The sequence below is a fragment of the Bos indicus x Bos taurus genome, chromosome 21 (genome assembly GCF_003369695.1).
Source record: "Bos indicus x Bos taurus breed Angus x Brahman F1 hybrid chromosome 21, Bos_hybrid_MaternalHap_v2.0, whole genome shotgun sequence".
NCBI classification, from domain to species: Eukaryota; Metazoa; Chordata; class Mammalia; order Artiodactyla; family Bovidae; genus Bos; species Bos indicus x Bos taurus.
In genome coordinates, this window is record NC_040096.1 from 64705201 (window position 1) to 64727076 (window position 21876).

Below are 21876 nucleotides of genomic sequence, written 5' to 3' on the forward strand. Positions count from 1 at the left end.
TGGGAAAGATTGAGGGCTGGAGGAGAAGGGGACAGCAGAGGATGAGACGGTTAGATAGCCTCACCAACTGAATGGACATGAATCTGAGCAAACTCTGGGAGATAGTGAAGGACAGGTGTGCTATAGTCCAGGGGGTCACAAAGAGTCAGACACAACTTAGCAACTCAACAACAGCAACACCACGTGTAGTGCTGAACTGGTTGAGTTGCACCTAAGGAGTTTCAAAGAGAAAGTTCCTGCCTTCTGTGGGTCATTGCTGGTACTGGCAGATGCCTTTAGGGACCCATGGAAATGATGGCAGCGGTAACTCAGACAGAAGGAAGAAGCAGCTAGAAGCAATAGAGGTGAAGGTCAAGCCGCTGCATCCGTCACTGCCTGTCTACTTCCCTTCATCCTTCCGTTCCATTCCCCATCAAGAGCCCCTCTCTTGACCTGGAACTTGTACCAAACCAGAGCTGGAGTTTTATAGATCAATGCCCAGTCTCCAGGGCTTAAAGCAGGCAAAGAAAGGGATGGAAAGGTGCAATTCCGCTTTTAAACATTATGGTCCTCAGTAATCTAAGACAGCACGACCTCTTCCGCATCACACACAAATATCTGTCCACGGTCTTACCTTGTAACCCATTGTCCATGTGAGGTTACTATGCCTAGCAAGATGTAATGGAAAGGACACAGGTTCTGGAGTAGAAGAAAGATCTGGGTTTGTAAACAAACGTGGCCACTTCACTTCTCTGAGCCTCAGCTTTTACCCCTCTGTGAATGAAGGATTTTATATCTTAATGCCCTTGAATCTTGTCAGAGAGCTAACTGGTAAGAAAACACCCAGCACAGCACTTGGCACTCAGCAATGGCAGCTGTTGTAAATCATGGCCTGTTAGGGGAAAATATAGTTCGTGAGGCTTTCCAAAATTCTGAACTTGATTTTCCCCGATTGTAAGATGAAGGTGGTGGATGATGTCCGAAGTTGTTAGTCTTTATTCGGTCTAACACATACTAACTTACATCTACTGGACACTCTTATGAGTACAACCTGGATTTTGGCAAATTCTAATTGGCTGGGGAGACATAAAGTATTACACAGTCGCCCCAGGATGTCCAAGGGCTGTTGGTTCCAGGACCCCACCCCCATGCCCATCCCCAAATCCATGAACGCTCAAGTCCTTCAGTTTGTGGTTCTGCATCCACAGATTCAGCCAACCATGGATTCTTATGCTTGTGTTTGATCCCTTGGATGCAGACACAGAGGACTGACCATACATTCTCACGGTTGTTAGTGTCACATCAGAATGAACTGGTGTTCAAGCACTGAGACCCCCAGGAAAGCTCATCAGAACATGAGTGAGTGAGGGTGACCTTAGAGCTGTGACTTTGGGTCTGTCCTGATTCAGAGAAGAAGCAAGTCATTCACACCAGGTAGCGCTTGAACTTGTATCGGCCCCAAACCATTTGCTGTAAAGCTCGCAGCTACCACACCCCATATGCAAAGCTGTCTTAGCACACCTGGCACTTGGTGAAAATGAGAAAGAGGCTCCTTTCAGCATTCTTGTGTCTCTGTAATAATACAACAAATATAAAGCCATTTCCTATCAATTGTATAGATCTTACTGTCAAACATAAAGTAATAGTGTTTTGAGGTCCTAAACATTTACATTTTCTAAGATACATTAATTTATTGAATAATCATCATGTTTTATGTTCTTCCTGGTGGTCTCAGTCTTCTTGCTCATGTATCTCATTTCCTTTGGAAATGGTCACGGGAGTCAACAGTCTCTCTTGTGACGCTTTAGAATTTTATCTTAGAATAGTTAACATTTTAAAATATTTTCCTTGCAGTGAGCCACAGAATTTTAACAGCACTTATTAATCTTTGCACTGACACAATTTTCATAAGAACAAAAGCAATATTCAGCAATGTAATATTTACCTCATGTATTATTGATGGTATATTGTGAATATTAACAATTATTTATATAGTGATTTGTGTCATAATGAGGTACTTATTAAATTTAAATAGGGGCTTGATAGTAACACTCTGATAAACAACCTGTACTATCTAATGTAGCCGGTAACCTAATCCAAGAAAGGGGTTTTGTTTGTTTAAGTGTTTCATATCAGACAGAAAAACAGCTACTATTTAGAATGTACAGTTAATGTTGCTGGATTGATAAAATGTTTCAATTATCCAACTGGTTCCCCCATTGTCATTTTGAAGGGAATAAGGTATATCAACTTTGTAAGCAAGACACTTGGTTTCCATCAAAAAGTTGTTGCAGTGTGAGCTGATTTTGTTCAAGTGAGAAATGTTACAGCCATCTGCTGGAAACCTTGTTGTAACACACAAACTGCCCATCTTTGGAGTCAACAAATATGAAAAAAGCTTCAAAACTGTGAAGACGCCCACCACGTGCTGACTTGCCCTTGGACAGCCTTTAGTGTTGTGCAGCTGGCTGCTTTATCCAGGCTGCAAGGTCCAGAACCGCGAGCGGGACACTCAGCTCCATCCTTCTTGAAACTTCAGCCTCCAATGAGGAAGGCTTTTTTCTTTTTACTGAAGGATAATTGATTTACAATGTTGTGTTAGTTTCCGCTGCACAGCGAAGTAATTCAGTTACGTATATATACGTAGACGATGCCCACTCTAATGGCAGAAAATGAAGACGAACTAAAGAGCCTCTAGATGAGAGTGAAAGAGGAAAGTGAAAAAGCTGGCTTGAAACTCAACATTTAAAAAAAAAGTAAGATCGTGGCATCAGTTCCATCACTTCATGGCAAATAGAAAAAGTGGAAACAGTGACAGATGTTATTTTCTTAGGCTCCAAAATCACTGTGCACAGTGACTGCAGCCATGAAATTAAAAGGTGCTTGTTCCTTGGAAGGAAAGCTAATGTTTTAAAAAGCAGAGACATCACTTTGCCGCCAAACATCTGTATAGTCAAAGCTATATGGTTTTTCCAGTAGTAATGCATGGATGTGAGAGTTGGACCATAAAGAAAGCTGACTGCTGAAGAATTGACGCTTGCAAACTGTGGTGTTGGAGAAGACTCTTAAGAGTCCCTTGGACAGCAAGGAAGTCAAAACAGTCAATCCTAAAGGAAATCAATCCTGAATGTTCTTTGGAAGGACTGTTGGTGAAGCTGAAGCTCCATTACTTTGGCCACCTGATGGGAAGAGCCAACTCATTGGAAAAGACCCTGATGCTGGGAAAGGCTGAAGGCAAAAGAACAAGGGGCGGCAGAAGGTGAGACGGCATCACTGATTCAATGGACATTAATTTGAGCAAACTCCTGGAGGTAGTGGAGGATAGAGGAGCCTGGCATGCTGCAGTCCGTGGGGTCACAAAGGGGCAGACACGACTTAGTGAAGGAACAACAACAAATATATGAGTACAATACTGTGTGTATTCTTTTCCATTGTGGTTTATTATAAGATTTGTTACTATCGAATATGATTCCCTGTGCTGTACAGTAGGTCCTTGTTGCTTATCCATTCTAGATTTAATAGTTTGTATCTGCTAATTGCAAACTCCCAGTCTGTCCCTCCCCTGCCCTCTTCCCCTTGGCAGCCACAAGTCTGTTCTGTGTGTCTGGGAGTCTGTTTCTTTTTTATGGATAAGTTCAATTTGTATCATATTTTAGAGTCCACATATAAGTGATATCATTTGTCTTTGTCTGACTTCACTTATTATGACCATCTCTAGGTCCGTCCATATTGCTGCACGTGTCATGATTTCTTTCTTTTTCATGACTGAGCAGTATTCCATTGTGTATATACACGTGCACGGACACGCCTTCGTTATCCGTTCACCTGCTGATGGACATTTATGTTGCTCCCATGTCTTGGCTGCTGTGAGTAGTGCTGCTGTGGATATGGGGGTGCGTTATCCTTTTGAATTATACTTCTGTCCAAATAGATGCCCAGGAGTGGGACTGCTGGGTCATATAATAGCTCTCCTTTAGTTTTTTAAGGAACCTCCATGCCCACTCCACTACTCTTGCCTGGAAAATCCCATGGATGGAGGAGCCTGGAAGGCTGCAGTCCATGGGGTCGCTGAGGGGCGGACACAACTGAGCAACTTCACTTTCACTTTTCACTTTCATGCATATGGAGAAGGAAATGGCAACCCACTCCAGTGTTCTGGCCTGGAGAATCCAGGGACAGGGGAGCCTGGTGGGCTGCCATCTATGGGGTCGCACAGAGTGGGACAGGACTGAAGTGACTTAGCAACAACAATTAGCGTGCTGTTCTCCATAGTGGCTCCACAGTTTACCTTCCCACTGACAGTGTAGGAGGGTCCCCTTTTCTCCATACTAGCAGAGACAGTCTTTCTGGATGACACCTGGAGGTCCTTGTTGTTGTTCAGTCGCTCAGTCGTGTCCAGCTCTTTGTGACCCCATGGACTGCAGCACACCAGGCTTCCCAGTCCTTCACCACCTTCCAGACTTTGCTCAAACTCATGTCCGTGGAGTCGGTGCTGCCGTCCCACCATCTCATCCTCTGTCACCCCTTCTCCTCCTGCCCTCAATCTTTCCCAGCATCATGGTACTCTCCAGTGAGTCGGCTCTTCGCATCAGGTGGCCAAAGTATTGGAGCTTCAACTTCAACATCAGTCCTTCCAATGAATATTCAGGGTTGATTACCTTTAGGATTGACTGGTTTGATCTCCTTGCTGTTCAAGGGACTCTCAAGAGTCTTCTCCAACACCACAGTTCTAAAGCATCAATTCCTCGGCACTCAACTTTCCTTATGGTCCAACTCTCACATCCGTACACAACTACTGGAAAAGCCATCGCTTTGACTGTGTGGATGTTTGTCAGCAAAGTGATGTCTCTGCTTTTTCAATCACTGTCTAGGTTTGTCATAGCTTTTCTTCCAATGAACAAGCGTCTTTTAATTTCACGGCTGCAGTCACTGTCCTCACTGATTTTGGAGCCCAAGAAAATGAAGTCTGTCAGAGGTCCTTAAGGCTCAGCCTTGCTTTGGTTTTCCTTGAGCATCACTGATGGTGGGATCTAAATCTTAATGTTCGGCCTGGGTTCAAGTCCTTCATCCACTGGCTGCTCACCCTCTCTTGTGCCCTGATATCCACATCTGCCAACACTGGCTCCCACTTCCCCCAGCAGGATTTATTTTCCCTTGTGAAGTAATTTACTATTACACAAGGTAACCTGTGTTTGGGGATATCCAAATATACAAAAAGAGGAAAGGAAAACCCTCTATAATCATGGCAGTCAGAGGATTCGCAGCTCCCATTTTATTGTGTTTCCATCCAGACGTTATTTCTAGGGTGTTGTGTGTGTATAATTTTTACATAAATTATATTCTTCTGCACACATTTTGTAACCCTCTTTTTCATTTGCTGTGTAAGCATGCCTTTGTGTCAGGAAATATACTCTTACAACATTTTCTCAGATGAGGACCATCATTTACCTAGATGAACGCACTTTAATTGGGCATTTGGGAATCAGGAAGACTTTTCTAGTCCAGTCAGACCAGCCCAACCTCTGGAACAATGCCTGGCATACAGTAGGTGCTCGGCCTCTTAGTTGTGTCTGACTCTTTGTGGCCCCGTGGACTGTAGCTCACCAGGCTCCTCTGCCCATGGAATTTTCCAGGCATGAATACTGGTGTGGAGTGCCATTTCCTTCTCCAGGGGATCTTCTCAACCCAGGGATCAAGCCCACATCACTTACGTCTTCTGCATGGGCAGGAGGAGTCTTTACCACTAACGCCACCTGAGAAGCCCTTGTAGGTACAGTTCAGTTCAGTCACTCAATCGTGTCTGACTCTTTGCGACCCCATTAATCACAGCACGCCAGACCTCCCTGTCCATCACTGACTCCCGGAGTTCACCCAAACCCACGTCCATCGAGTTGGTGATGCCATCCAGCCATCTCATCCTCTGTCATCCCCTTTTCCTCCTGCCCCCAATCCCTCCCAGCATCAGAGTCTTTTCCAATGAGTCAACTCTTCGCATGAGGTGGCCAAAGTACTGGAGTTTCAGCTTTAAGATCATTCCTTCCAAAGAACACCCAGGGCTGATCTCCTTCAGAATGGACTGGTTGGATCTCCTTGCAGTGAACAGTATGAACAGTATGAACAGTAGGTACCCAATAAGTATTTGTTGAATGTATCTTTTTTACCCCAGCCAATATAACAGGAAGAATTTAGGCTTAAGGAGCGTCATGGCCATATCCGTTCTAATCCCAGCTCTGCCACTTTTGTTCTGGGACTGTGAACTAGTTACTTAATCTCACTGAGGTTCCTCTCAGCACCAGTGAAAACTAGCCCCTACCCACCGCCCAGGGCTGCTGTGAGGGTTAAACAAGATAGTGTCCGTCGGTAGCATCCTCGGCATAGGGCTTGCCAACCCTGGGACTCCATAGGTGATAGGCACCACTGTTATTTGCCTTCTCCATTCTAGTGTTTGGGCTGATGTTTGCACAGCTTTGCTCACCCCCGTCCTCAGTCCTGAGTGCCTCTCTTCTTCAGGACATTCCAGAATTCTCCAACTTCCGTTAGAGACCTCACAGAAATTCTGCCACCTTATTCAGTCACTTTCCCAGCACCGCTTGACTCACTGAGCCCCTGCTGTATGCGGGACACAGCATGAGGCATGGCGGGAAGTGGAAAGGAGCAGCCCACGAAGACTCGTGCTCTCAACAGACACAGTTGACACCCGCAGCTGAAAAGGGTCAATGTCCTCCATTTCCAAAGGTCGCTGCCCACACCAGGGAGGCAAAGGACAGTCAACTCAACAGGAATGTAGGTAAAAGGTGTGAGCAGAGGCAGTTCACCGAGAAAGAAGTACAAATAGCCAATTAATTAAGGAAAAGATGCTCAAACTCCGTCTTCATTAAAGTAACACAAATCTAAGTAAGAAAAATCTTTTTATTGTATTATAAAATCAAAAAGCCCAAAATCAAACAAATGCACAGCTCGGTGAGTGACAGCTTCTAACACTTAGTACATAGAGGCTCCCCTTGTCCTCAGTGACGTATGTATGTGTCTGGAGGCCTGACAGGGAGAGGAGAGCTCCAGCCAATCCTGCAAGACCCAACTCGGGATGCCCGTCTCTGGGAAGCCTGCCTGAGAGCCCCGGTCTGAGTTAGCCACCCTCCAGATTGCTTTGTTCCTGCCCATTAACCTTATGGGCTTCCCTGGTGGCTCAGATGGTAAAGAATCCGCCTACAGTGCGGGAGACGTGGGTTTGATACCTGGGTGAGGAAGATCCCCTGGCGAAGGATATGATAACTCACTCTAGTATTCTTGCCTGGGAAATCCCATGGGTACAGGAGCCTGGCAGGCCACAGTCCTTGGGGTGGCAAAGAGTCAGACACGACTCAGTGACTAACACACACATTAACTGTGTAACTCCCTCCCCACCTGCCAGGGGCGTCACCACCCTCCCCCCACCCGCTACACCTTTAAGCTTCAGGAGGGCATTAAAGAGCTGGGTCATTTTTTTTTTATTCTTTGTATTCCTAGCACTTTGCATAGGTCTGTCTGGCACACAGTAAGTGCTCAACAAGCATTCATTGAATGAATGAAAAAATGGTTCCCATATACTTGTTAAAACTGTGATCATTTAAGAACTAGGCAAATAGCACCACCTATTGGTGGGTGATTTTAACACTACATTTGGATTCTAAAACGTTTACACTGGAAATGAGGTGACTTAAATGAATCTTTTTTTTTTAATGAAAAGATTGTTTCAGTCTTTAAGCCAAGGGGTCATTTACTTTTTAACAAATGTTAAAATATATAAGCACTGATATTCTTTATTTTGTTTCAGTTTTGAGGCTGTTAGGTGAGGAGCTCAAAAAATACATGTAGGTTATTGTCAGTGAAATTAGGAGGAAGAGGGAAGATATTAACTAATAACCACATGTTAAGTATTTTGTTACATGTTATATTTGATCCTGAAGATACCCTGTGCCTCACAGTGCTTTTGGTCCTGTTTTATAGATGAAAGAATCTAGTGTTTGTGGAGGTGAAGTGATTTGCCCAAATAAAACACAAATCCAGCTGACTTCAAAATCTCTGCCCCTTCTGCTGTGTTAAACTAAAGTATTGGTTGGAGATGTCTATGAATCAGTAGTTTTTGACCCCAATAGTGACTTCTAAATATTTTAAATCTATAGTTCCTGAATGACCCTACTTGTATTATAGTTAAAAGCTGCTTACTTAGGGCAGGTTATAAAAGAATCATCATTTACGTAGCAGAGTATTTTGACTTCCAACAGGGATTATATTCCATCAAGTGAAATCATTTTCAGGAGTCATGGTACCGTGTTCTGGGAGGTACCATTTTTATAGATGAGTAAGTCTCAGGAGAAAAAAAAGTTTAACTTTGGAACAGTGTCTTCCTCGACCAGGCCTCCTTAATCATTTAATGAAGCAAGCACGTCTTCTCAGAAGCATCTGGCCCGTTTCAGTCCTCCCGAATCCCCGTCTCCCAGAGTGCCCTGTTACACAGGCCACCGATGTGGCAGAGACCTGCTCTCAGGACTTTGGGGTAAATTAGTAACAGATACGAAAATGCTAGGGCTTCCCTGGTGGCTCAGATGGTAAAGAATTCGCCTGCCAATGCAGGAGACCTGGCTTCAGTCCCTGAGTGGGGAAGATCCCCTGGAGAAGGAAATGGCAGCCCACTCCAGTATACTTGCCTAGAGAATTCCATGGACAGAGGAGCCTGGCGGCAACAGTCATGGGGTCGCAAAGAGTCGGACACGACTGAGCGACTAACACTTTCACCTTCACAAACACGCTAAGTGCAGATTCCACCACAGGGCTAGAGTTTGGGAATATTCATTGCATCCGAGTCTGAACGAATTCTTGGCAGGACTCTCTTCCCCTGACACACACCCAGCCTGCAGTGCGGCATCTGAATTATGGCAGATGAAGGGGGAAGTAGTCGCTTGTGACAGCCCTGGCACCCAAAGTCCACACTGAATATTTACGGGGATTTTGTGCCACGTGACTTGGTCCTGGGCGGTTATAGCCACTTCATGGGTGTGAACTCGCAGCTTCCGGTGGGAGCTTTTCTTTGTGCCCACTGTCTGGCTTCCTCTCGCTGCCTTCATATCCAGCTACTGGTCTGGGGAAGGCTCCAGATGACCTCACCTCCCCCCTTGACCCCCCGGTACTGCTTATACGAGGAGGAGTCATTCAGAGAGTCTCCTGAACCGTCCCGCCCTAGGGAGAGTACAGCCAAGCCAAGCTTTTTCAGCAGATCGCCTTCCTGCCAAAAAAAACAACCGCACCGGAGGGCACCACTGTTCCTTTAGGAGACACTGGCCCCGGCCGCTAATGCCGGACCAGCCTAGAGATGAGGGTCTGCCTGCCGGGATGGAGATCCTTCCGCCCCTGTGGGCGCGCTTCCGTCCTGCACCTCCATCAGTGCTGACTCCGGACTTGGATGGGCATGAAGGGAGCCTCACTCTGCTTCCCTCCCCGCCCCCCACGCCACCCCTGGGGACCAGGCCTTAGCTGCAGAGGCTGTGTGAAGTCACCCACTTCAGTTTTCCCTGGAGTTCACACTGCGGAGTGGGTGACCAGAGACAGGCCACACAACACCTTGAGAGGCGGTCGTCTCTTCGTCTAAGTGGGTTCACAGCACGGGCCTGTTTCCAGCATGCTGGGTCTGAAGTTCTACCGAGGAGCTCACTCTCAGCTCTACTGATGCTGAGTTCAGGATCGGATAGGTGATGGGCGCCCGGCTCCCGTGAGCTGATGTTGACTGGGGCGACAGCGTCTTTAACTTCGGATCACTGTCGTCATCTGTTCTGTGGGTTTTCCCTTCTGTCCGCGGTTGGGAAGATTCATTATCCTTTATAGCTTTGCATTCATAAGACAGGCACTCGTGATTGGAATAGGCCCTTTCCCTGGCCTCTTGCCTTTCAGGAGGGTGGTGCGTTGGCAGGGATCATGGATTGTAAAGTAAATATATTAATAGTATATTTTTCTATAGAAATTTAACTTTCTAAAATAATGAAACATAGCAATAGTATGTTTCCTAAATATACTTTGTATGAGTCACTCAGTCGTGTCCAACTCTTTGTGATCTTATGAACTGTATCCTGCCAGGCTCCTCTGTCCATGGAATTCTCCAGGGAAGAATACTGGAGAGGGCTGCCATTTCCTCCTCCAGGAGATCTTCCTAGGGATCCAGCCAGGGTCTCTTGCATTGCAGGCAGATTTTTTACCATTTGAGCCACCAGGGACGCCTGGTACCCAAAGGGTAGCCCATCGTTTAGAGCAGGATTTGAAGAACTATGAGCACTTCAGTACCTGATAGTTCTCAGTGACCTCCAGCTGATAACACTCAGGCTGCCTTTTTCTGATCTTTTAACAGAGATCTTTTTTCCATCTTCTTATGGTGCTTCAGCATCAGAATTCCACTAGCCTCCCTACATTTGGAGTTCATATTCCCCTATGAATGTTCTCTAAGAGAAACATAATCCGTAATTGCTCTTTTCTATCTCTTGGGAAGGTTCTGGGTTGCTTATATCTGTCTCACAGACTCGGCATCTTTCTACTTCCGTGATCAAAGTCATGATGGAAAAAAAAAATAGCTTTCCTGTCTTCTAATTCTCTGCCTAGCTTCCCTCACTGGCGGATGCGCTTTGTAGTGATCTGTTTTAGCTTTTCCTCTTGTGTCCTTGCCCTGCCTTGAATCTAATAAGATGTAAAATTTGGAGTTAAGACTTGTTCTTCCACTTAAAAAAAAATCAGAGGAGTGTCACTCCCTCCAATAACAAGAACAAGCCAGGTAAGCCCACCATAGAGCCATGGTCACTAAGTGATTCAATGAACTCCAACCCCCAAAGTGACAGGCCCCTCTTAGGAGGGACTGGGACCACTGCTGAAATCTTTGCAGAGCTGCAGGAAGAGGAGAAATGGGAGGAAGAGGAGGAAAGGAGCTGAAGGCTTCTAGAATCCTTCGAGGCCGGGTGTGGACCGGCATGGTGGTGTGGACTGGCGTGGGCGGACTCTCCGGAGCCCCAGGCTCAAGGTGAACCTTCGTGCACCCGTGCTCACGCACATGCACACACACACACATTCTTCCCACACAGCCAGGGAGTAGGACAGAGTCCTGAAGCCCCCCTCTCAGAGCCCAGGCACGGTAGTTGCTGAAGGATGCTCTACACTGGGCCTTTCATGGGAACCAAGTGCTGTTCAGCTGCCCTGAAGGAGGGACGAGGACCCTGAGAGGGGCCCTGGGGGGGCGGGGCGTGGTGAAGGCTGAGCATCAGCTGGGAGGATGGCAGGAAGCATCAGGCACCAGGCAGCACCAACTACTTTGGGGAGTGGTGGGGGGCAGCGGGGGCCAGGGCCGCTGAGACACGCCCCCGCCCCCAGCCCACCCGGCCAGATGCAGATCCACAGGGCCAGCCAAGTCAGAGGCAGGGAGGGCTCCAGACCCTACCAGCTTCCAGTCAGCAGCTGAAGGCTGTTACAGGCCCTGGGTCACAGCTGTGAACAGCAATCCCTGCCCTTCTGGGCTTCCCTCCTGATGGGGAGACACACAATAATGAAGATAAATCTGGGCTTCCCAGGTGGTGGTCATGGTAAAGAACCCGCCTGCCAACGCAGGAGATGGAAGAGACCCAGGTTCAATCCCTGGGTGGGGAAGATCCCCTGGAGGGGGAAATGGCAACCCACCCCGGTATTCTTGCCTGGAGAATCCTGTGGACAGAGGAGCCTGACGGGCTACAGTCCATGGGGTCACAAAGAGTCAAGACATGACTGAAGCGACTTAGCACACATGCATGGGCAGGGTGTGAGGAGCAGACGGGGCGGATCTGAGCACAGGCCCTGCCGTGTGCTGTCCCTGGGGTGGGGGCGGGGGCGGTGTCCAGGGGACGGGAAGCTGGGGTCCACGCCTAGCTTGGGAGGTGCTGACCCAGTCACAGGACAGCAAGGACAGAGCATCTGGAACTCCATGACTGAGAGGAGAGAGAGATGGGATCAGAAAAACATCGGAGTCCGTAGAGGTTGTTTGGGGCCTTCAGGGCCAGTAGAAGGCAGGCTGTGTGTTAAAGGTGTGCTGGACCCACAGAGTACTGTTTCGGTGACCCGTGGTTCATGTTCAGAAATCTTGCCCCATAGCAGATCCACCTCCTTGAGACACACTAAACCCCTTTCAAAGCATCAGCAAAGAGTTTCCCATATATATGGCATAATATCAACTGAAAATCAAGGCCGTTAATAAATGCTGTCATCTGTTGCATCATGGGATTAAGGGCAGTTTTTGCTGGCAGTGTTTCTCAGCGTATCCCGAGTTAAAAATAGAGGAGAAAAGTGGCATGAGGGTGTCATCTGCCCTGGTTTGCATCTTTCATTATGCGGACTCGGAAAATGCAGGCGCCTCTGCAGGACCGTGGTCCTCCCAGCCCCCCCGGGTGGATGTGGTTTAGTCGCTTCAGTCGTGTCTTACTCTTTGCGATCCCATGGACTATAACCCACCAGGCTCCTCTGTCCATTTGATTTCCCAGGTAAGAATACTGGAGTGGGTTGCCATTTCCTCCTCCAGGGGATCTTCCCAACGCAGGAATCAAACCCGAGTCTCCTGCATTGCAGGCAGATTCTTTACCAACTGAGCTACAAGGGAATCCCAAAATTTTGGGGGTGGGTTTCATTTATTTACTGTGTCTTGTTCTGTATGTTAAAGTGGGAGGTATTCTGGGAAGCGGGGGGCAGGAGCGAGCGGTGGGTACCGTGGAAGACGGCGTGGGCGTTGGAGTCTCGCAGACTTGAGTTCAAGGGCTGGCTCTGTGTTTGAACAGGATTCACTTCCTGCCGTCCTTGGGGGTCCCCTCCCCTGTCTGGCATGAGGTGGCAGTCTTCCCACGGGCAGCTGTCTGGTTGTCACCGGGAGGACTGTGCCCTCCTGCATTTGGTGGGGGCTCCCCGGGCAGGCCGTCTTGTGGGAAGCTCACCCCTCGGTGTGACCTCAGCCCGTCCGTGGTGTGCCCTTGGACAGGGTGGGCATCTGGCTTCCCAAGTGCAGTCATGGGGTCTCAGCCTGGTTGAGACAGTGGGGTCCCCCCATGTCCCAGGATGTGGCCACACCCCAATAGTCCTTATTCTTCCCTCCTTTCCTCCGCCCCCTCATCTTCCCCCCAAGAGCCATCCTCCTGGGAGTTGTTCAGTCACCCAGTTGTGTCTGACTCTTTGCGACCTCATGGAGTGCAGCACACCAGACCTCCCCGTCCCTCACCATCTCCCAAAGTTTGCCCAAGTCCGTGTCCATTGCATCGGTGGTGCCATCCAGCCATCTCATCCTCTGATGCCCTCTTCTCCTTCTGCCCTCAATCTCTGCCAGCATCAGGGACTTTTCTAGTGAGTTGGCTGTTTGCATCAGATGACCAAAATACTGAAGCTTCAGATTCAGCATCAGTTCTTCCAGCGAGTATTCAGGGTTGATTTCCCTTAAGAGTGACTGGTTTGATCTCCACACTGTCCAAGGGTCTTTCAGGCGTCTTCGCCAGCACCACAGTTCGAAGGCATCAATTCTTTGGCATTCTGCCTTCTTTATAGTCCAGCTCTCACAACCGTGCGTGACCACTGGGAAAACCACAGGCTTGACCGTACGGACCTTTGGCGGCAGAGTAGTGTCTCTGCTTTTCAGCACATCTAGGTTTGTCATAGCTTTCCTGCCAAGAAGCAGTTGTCCTCTGATTTCATGGCCTCAGTCACCATCCGCAGTGATTTTTGAGCCCAAGAAGAGGAAATCTGTCACTACTTCCACCTTTTCTCCTCCTGTTTGCCATAAAGTAACAGGGCCTGATGGCGTGATCTTAGTTTTTTAACATTTAGTTTTAAGCTGGCTCTTTCACCTCATCAAGAGGTTCTTTAGTTCCTCCCCTTTCGGGAGCCTGGTGCTTAAGTTCTCTCGCCAAAGCCCCTGAGACAGGAGTTTGCTAGTTTTAAGTCAGTTCTTCAAATAATCTGCCAGAAGCACGTGGGGAAGAAAAACAAACCTTTCTACGCATTTAGGCAGGGCTGTGCCCGTCTTGGTTAACCATGCGTTTTCCTTCTCCAAACCTTTCTTTGCTCTCATAAAAAGTACAGCTTTGGTGATAAAGTTGGGATTGTCATCCCTGGCACTTGGTTTTAAGCATTTTTGTTGACGCTGTTCCTCTTTGCGGTTACATGGCTTTGTGTTTCTTTTTAACATATGTTCTTCACTCGGCATCTGTGTGATGAACTAGTGTGGCTAGTGGGTGAGGGGTCTTCTGTGACTGAGACTAACCACCAGCCCATGCTTCCCTTTAAGAACTGTTTTGGGGGACTTCCCTGGTGGTCTGGCGGTTTAGACTTTGCCTTCCAGTGAGGGGATGTGGGTTCAACCCCTGGTCAGAGAGCTAAGATCCCAGATGCCTCCAGGCAGGGGAAACCAAAGCATAAAACAGAAGCAATATTGTAACAGATTCAATAAAGGCTTTAAAAAGGGTGCATATCGTAAGCTGATTTGCATTGTTGTATGGCAGAAACCAACACAATGCTATAAAAGCCATTTTCCTCCAATTAAACATAAATTTAGAAAGAAATAAAACCTATTTTGGTTTTGTCTCCACAGCAAACCCAAGGAGCCGGTCTTCAGCGCAGGTAAGGCTGGTTGAATGTCAGTGTGGGCGCCCCTTACTCACCGCGGTACTTGAGGGGCAGTAAGAAGTGGTTGTTCAGGGGCAGCTGGGATGGCGGGGTCTGTGTGGAGGGCCTGGGGGCTGAGTGCTCACTATCAGCCTGTACCTGGGGGTCTGGCGACTCACATCACTCAGAGACCACCCAGAAAAGGGTCATCAAGACTAAACCCTTCATTTGCCCCCATTTAAAACGGATTCAAGAGACATCCATAAGGAGAAAGAGTGACATGCCGTTACATGAAATTTCTCGGTTAAAACACCCTATTGCCTTTCTCCTCCCTTCCTTGCTAATGGGGGCTCTCCCATCACCAGCATTTGCCTTTCTCTTGAAAGGGAAAGTCTCTGATGTATCCAGTTACAACTTTATCTAAATGCGACTTTCTTTTTCTGCCTGTGATTTCCTAAACTGCCAACTAATAGTCCATATATATCTTTCCATGTATCTTTTCTAACACGTGTTATAATAAGGGAGCTGCTATTTTTAGAATAGTAAGCTTATTTGAAAGCATACTTAAAAATGCAAAATCTTTGACAAGATTTTGTGCAATGGGCTAAATAAATTCATTTAATTTTCCAAGTTTCTTTCCCCCCCTTAAGTTCAGCATCGAAACACGAGAGTCAGACTTTCCTATTTAAGCGCATGTGCCTCAATATTCATTTCATTTTCAGGAAGCATGAAGTTACTCACTGAAAATGTAATCGCCCTCAGCCTGCAGAGTAGGTCTGGTGTGCACTTGTCAGAACCCCTGAAATGTGTCCAGGTTTTTCTAGCGATGGGGGCGGGGGAGCCTCTGGGCCTGGGGGCTCAAGAGCGCCCCCTGCAGGCAGGCCAGTCACTCTCGCAGTGCCCCCTCATCTCTTTACCCAGCACTTCTGTCTCTGTCTCCGAAATCCCAAGGGAAACGCCGGGTGACGCACTGCAAAGGTAGGCGGCATTTCTGAAGCCTCATAGCTCTCTGAGCAAAGCTGCTCCCCAGGCTGCAGAAACTCTTTTCATACAGGCCACCAGCTACCCTCCTTGTATGAAAATGCTTTGTGATGCAAACCACATGGGTTTACTGGGCTTCAAAGCAGTCCTGAGCATTTACTCGGGCGGGTCTGAATGAGGAGCTAAAAACTAGACCTTCGGTGATGATTGGCTGATGACAAGAACTCTTTTTAAAATCTGTATAAATGTTAAGAGAGCTATAGGGCGAGCCCTGGATGCCCCGTTTTCTGGAACCTGCACTGCTGCTGGCCGCTCCCTGTGGCACCTCTGGGTTTGGGGGTTGTGTGCTGTTATCCTAACATGCCTGAAAAAAAGAACAAGCAAGCAGAGATTGCTTTCCCTCGCTGCGTTGTTTTTTTTTTTTTTTTTTTTTTTAAGATGTAGAATGTCTGACTTAGCTGTCCAGAACAGTGCCAAGGCTAACTCCAGAGCTTTTCTTCTCGGTCCAGTGACGTAGATCTGCCCATTAAGTCAACCTGTCATAAGGACTTTTCCAGTACATAACGATATACTCAAGTAGATATTCCATCTATATGGATGTTTGGTGTGTGCTGCAGGGTGACATTATATTCCCTTTATTCTAAATCTGCATTCCATGGTTCCCCTCTTACAAAGGGAATTCATGGAATCACTTGTCATTTAAGCCACCACACCCGCCCCTCTTTGTCCCCCTTCCATTGATCTACTGAGTGCCTTTTGGGTCTTCAGTTTTGATGGCCACACCGTCTGAAGAGCTGAGATGTGGTTGAGGGATGAATGAAGGGAAGGGGGCAGGTGAGGCGAGCGTGGGTAGATGCACAGAGCGGGTGGGTGTGTAGGTGGCAGAGACAGAGAGAGAAGGACCCCGGGGGTGGGGGGCAGTTGTGGCCAGTGATGTCGTATACAGGAAGAGGGGACAGGGCAGTTAGAGCGTTGGGTCCAGCAAGTAGGAGAGTAGGAGAAGGATCCCGAATCCAGTGTGGGCCTTGATGGGTTTGGTAGCTAAGATGACCAGGGTAGGGGGTGGGGGCCATACAAAAGCCTGCAGCCCTGGGGGCCTCCAATGGGCTCCTCCCAGTGGAACTGGGGAGGATGGAGCCTAGTGAGGAGCACTCTCACAGGAGCGCCACAGAACACAGCAGCTGGCATACTGGGCAGGAGTGAACACATGTTGGTTTTTACTTAAAAGTCAGATTTAATATGCAGAGTGAAGAGTGTGTCACATGCATGCATTTAAGACCTGGATTGCACACACCGTAAAAGTGCAACGGCCTCTCAGTTTTTAGGCAATATCGCATGTGGCTTTGTCTGAAAATCCTCAGGAATAAGGCTTACAAGACTAATTTGCGAATGTGGTACTTACAACGTTATAATCATTTTATGACTTCCTTAGCAGTTTCCTCTCTGGGCATAATTTTTCTGTTGAGTTATGGTACAGCCCCAACTGCCCGATTTAAATGCCATTAAGGGGCCCAGTCCTTTGATCTGCAGTGAAGCATCAGAATGCAGTGAGTTCTGAATCCAAACAGAATTCATCAGGAGCTCACAAGACATGTTCTTTGGCCTTATTATATCTTGAAAACTAGCCAGAAAACCCTAGATTGTTTGTCTTTGTTTAAAGTCAGGAGTGGCCCTTTGTTGGTGTATTACTGGATTTTACTTTCATCCCTGTAATTTATTAAAGATTCAGAAGTGATTTTGTTATAAAAATGTTTGTTCTAGAAAGGTTTATTCCCCAGCTTCTCCCTCTAATGGGTCTTTTGTCCTTTTCTTTTCTGTTTCTAGCTTTTCTTTGAGCATTTTCCTTTTTGCATGCATCCCAGCATGTACTTCTGCCGGTTTTGTGGCCTTTGCACTTGAATTATCCAATGTGAAAGATACATAAAGACACATTTTTTACATTGCACTATAACAAACCGATTTAAATATTGAAAGATATTTTATGAATTTTGATACTGCAATTGTATATCCATTGAACTCAATAAAAAAAAAATTTAAGTGGATTTCTTGTGTTAGTTGTAATTTTTTGGGGTGGCATTTTCCCCCTCCTGATGATAAAGAACCTATAGGCACTAAAATCTCTCATGGAGAATAATTGTTGGAGTCTAATTCTTTTCTGCCTATTATAATTTCTCACATTACTTAAGTAAGCAGAATGTCAAAGGCAAACAAGGTGAACATTTTTATTTCAAACTGTTTGTGTTTTAGTTAGTTTTCCCTAGGATTTTAATCAGAAATGACATAAAGGGCAACGTTTCTACTTTTGCATTGGAAGGATGGAGAAAATATAACTTTTTTTCAGGTACCCTGGGCACCAAGGTGTCTTACTGACGTCTTTGTTCTCTTCATAGAAGAAGGATATGTAAAAATGTTTCTTCGTGGACGCCCTGTTACCATGTACATGCCCAAAGATCAAGTGGATTCTTACAATTTGGAAGCAAAAGTAGAACTGCCAACCAAGAGACTGAAGCTGGAATGGGTGTATCCTTTATTCATTAAGTCTGCCCTGAAGTCATCAGTTGATGAGTGCTTTTATTGAAATTCAGTGGTAGAAACCCATAAAACTAAACCATGATGGCAAAAAGTTTTTAAACCCAAAGAAAGAAAGAGGGACTCCCTGGAAGGAAGGGCTAGCATTGCCCCTCAACCAAGTCGGGCTTTGGCCAAGCTTGGGAATCTTAACTTCAAGTTAGCAGTGACTAGGGACCTTCCTGGTAGGCCGGTGGTTAAGACTTTGCCTTCCGATGCAGGGGGTATGGGTTCGATCCGTGATTGAGGAACTAAGATCCCACGTGCCACAGGGTGGGATCTGAACATTGTAAATCAATGATACATCAATTTAAAAAAGCAAAAAAAAAAAAAAAAACAAACCTTAAAAAACAGTGACTAATTGAACATGAGTATGGACTCAGTACTAAATGAAAGGAATACAGTACAACGGATGGCTTAAGTTAAACGGACACAGAGCATCAATATAATACCACTGGGAAAAGGAAAAGCTCTCATAAGATCTAGGCCACAGAAATCTGAGTCAGCCATATGACTAGCGTTCTTGAAATAAAGCTGCTAGAATCTTCATAATATGAGGCTTGGGATAGTGAATGAACTACCAAGGAGGGAATAAAAGACAAGAAATCAAGAAACAGAGCCTGTGAAAGAGGGTGAAGTGTTGTTTTGGGGTTGTTTTTTTTTTAATTTTACTATTTTGTTTTACTTTAGAAACCCACAGAGTCCACCTTCCAGTCTATCCAGACTTTAAGACAAAGAGCAAAATCCTTTCTTCACCCTCAAACAGCTGTTTATTGAATACCAGTTTAATGCCAAACCCTGACAACAAATTACTTGAAGTTGGTTTAAACTGAAGCTATTGTTATTTCACTTAGAAGAATTACTATTTGAAATTATAAGATCATATTCCTTGGAAGTTTTTTGCAATTATTTCTGTACCTAAATTTCTCAAACTATTTTTTTATATTTCCGCATTCAGATGTCACTAAGTGTCCGCCTGCAGCTATTTTGCTGTCTGTATTGGCGCATGAAAAGTGACCCCGTTCTTCTTTAAGTCACTGCTTGTTTGAATTGGTTAAATCAAATCTGAAACACATCATTCAAGACCCAGTTGTTCAACCTACTCCCAACTCATATTTTAAAAGGTGGGAAACAGTGGAATTTGCAGCAAATGTGGTTTTTCACATCCAAGTTCAAGTGATGTTTTGCTCTGAAATAGTTTTCAAGCTTTGGAACCATATATGTTAAAATCTTAACAGGTTATTATCCCTGAGGAGCTGTGGATGGTTAGGACAAGGAGGACCTAAATTTGTTACCTTTTATTGATATATAGATACATGAGCCTCCCTGGTGGGTCAGATGGTAAAGAATCTGCCGGCAATGCAGAAGACCTGGGTTCCATCCCTGAGTCAGGAAGATCCCCTGGAGAAGGGAATGGCAACTCACTCCAATATTCTTTGCCAGAGAATTCCATGGACAGAGGAGCCTGGCAGGCTGCAGTCCATGGGGTCGCAGTCGGACACAAGTGAGCGACTAATACTTTCACTTTCCATGGCGGCGAGAGCCCAGAGAGCTAACACTAGACAACCAGGTGACCTCATATATGCATGTATACTGTTCACACCTTTTACATGTATTTTTTATAATGTAAAAAAAAATGTTTTAAGTGAAATACATAGGTGCCCATTTACAATAAGCAGTAAACTCATAATTGGTTTATAACTTAGACATGAAAGTCATTAACCAGTATCTGAAAATTTTCTTTTTAAATACTTTAAAATATAAGGAATGCCAAAACTCAACTTTTTTTCTCTTAGAATAGAATTTATAACCTCATACTGCTTAATATTTGAAACAATATAGCCACTTAACATAGAGGGTTTTCCAGGTGGTGCTAGTGGTAAAGACCATCCCCATGGAAAAGAAATGCAAAAAAGCAAAATGGCTGTCTGAAGAGGCCTTACAAATAGCTGTGAAAAGAAGAGAAGCGAGAAGCAAAGGAGAAAAGGAAAGATATAAGCATCTGAATGCAGAGTTCCAAAGAATAGCAAGAAGAGATAAGAAAGCCTTCCTCAGCGATCAATGCAAATAGAGGAAAACAACAGAATGGGAAAGACTAGAGATCTCTTCAAGAAAATTAGAGATACCAAGGGAACATTTTATGCAAAGATGGGCTCAATAAAGGACTGAAATGGTATGGACCTAACAGAAGCAGAAGATATTAAGAAGAGGTGGCAAGAATACACAGAAGAACTGTACAAAAAAGATCTTCATGACCCAGATAATCACAATGGTGTGATCACTGACCTAGAGCCAGACATCCTGGAATGTGAAGTCAAGTGGGCCTTAGAAAGCATCACTACGAACAAAGCTAGTGGAGGTGATGGAATTCCAGTTGAGCTATTTCAAATCCTGAAATACGATGCTGTGAAAGTGCTGCACTCAATATGCCAGCAAATTTGGAAAACTCAGCAGTGGCCACAGGACTGGAAAAGGTCAGTTTTCATTCCAATCCCAAAGAAAGGCAATGCCAAAGAATGCTCAAACTACCGCACAATTGCACTCATTTCACATGCTAGTAAAGTAATGCTCAAAATTCTCCAAGCCAGGCTTCAGCAATATATGAACCGTGAACTTCCAGATGTTCAAGCTGGTTTTTAGAAAAGGCAGAGAAACCAGAGATCAAATTGGCAACATCTGCTGGATCATCAAAAAAGCAAGAGAGTTCCAGAAAAATACCTATTTCTGCTTTATTGACTATGCCAAAGCCTTTGACTGTGTGGATCACAATAAACTGTGGAAAATTCTGAAAGAGATGGAAATACCAGACCACCTGACCTGCCTCTTGAGAAACCTATATGCAGGTCAGGAAGCAACAGTTAGAACTGGACATGGAACAACAGACTGGTTCCAAATAGGAAAAGGAGTACATCAAGGCTGTATATTGTCACCCTGCTTTACTTCTATGCAGAGTACATCATGAGAAACGCTGGGCTGGAAGAAGCACAAGCTGGAATCAAGATTGCCGGGAGAAATATCAATAACCTCAGATATGCAGATGACACCACCCTTATGGCAGAAAGTGAAGAGGAACTAAAAAGCCTCTTGATGAAAGTGAAAAAGTTGTCTTAAAGCTCAACATTCAGAAAACTAAGATCATGGCATCTGGTCCATCACTTCAGGGGAAATAGATGGGGAAACAGTGGAAACAGTGTCAGACTTTATTTTTCTGGGCTCCAAAATCACTACAGATGGTGACTGCAGCCATGAAATTAAAAGACGCTTACTCCTTGGAAGGAAAGTTATGACCAACCTGGATAGCATATTCAAAGCAGAGACATTACTTTGCCAACAAAGGTCCGTCTAGTCAAGGCTATGGTTTTTCCAGTGGTCATGTATGGATGTGAGAGTTGGACTGTGAAGAAAGCTGAGTGCCGAAGAATTGATGCTTTTAAACTGTGGTGTTGGAAAAGACTCTTGAGAGTCCCTTGGACTGCAAGGAGATCCAGTCAGTCCAGCCTAAAGGAAATCAGTCTTGAATATTCATTGGAAGGACCGATGCTGAAGCTGAAACTCCAATACTTTGGCCACCTGATGCGAAGAGTTGACTCATTTGAAAAGACCCTGGGAGGGATTGGGGGCAGGAGGAAGGAACTACAGAGAATGAGATGGCTGGATGGCATCACCGACTCGATGGACGTGAGTTTGGGTAAACTCCGGGAGTTGGTGATGGACAAGGAGGCCTGGCGT

General features: G+C 45.9%; 1 protein-coding gene across 9 annotated transcripts in view; it reads left to right on the forward strand.

The window, feature by feature from the left end:
- The window catches only part of EML1 (EMAP like 1), a 204387-nt gene that overhangs the window by 152188 nt on the left and 30323 nt on the right, over positions 1–21876 (forward strand). For 4 of the 9 annotated variants that reach the window (XM_027522080.1, XM_027522079.1, XM_027522076.1 and 1 more), the window contains exons 5-7: positions 14585–14613; positions 15520–15576; positions 17970–18099. In XM_027522080.1, coding sequence (XP_027377881.1) covers positions 14585–14613; positions 15520–15576; positions 17970–18099 — 216 coding nt within the window. The remainder of the gene's footprint in view (positions 1–14584; positions 14614–15519; positions 15577–17969; positions 18100–21876) is intronic. The other 5 variants (XM_027522086.1, XM_027522085.1, XM_027522084.1 and 2 more) reach the window with 2 other exon arrangements.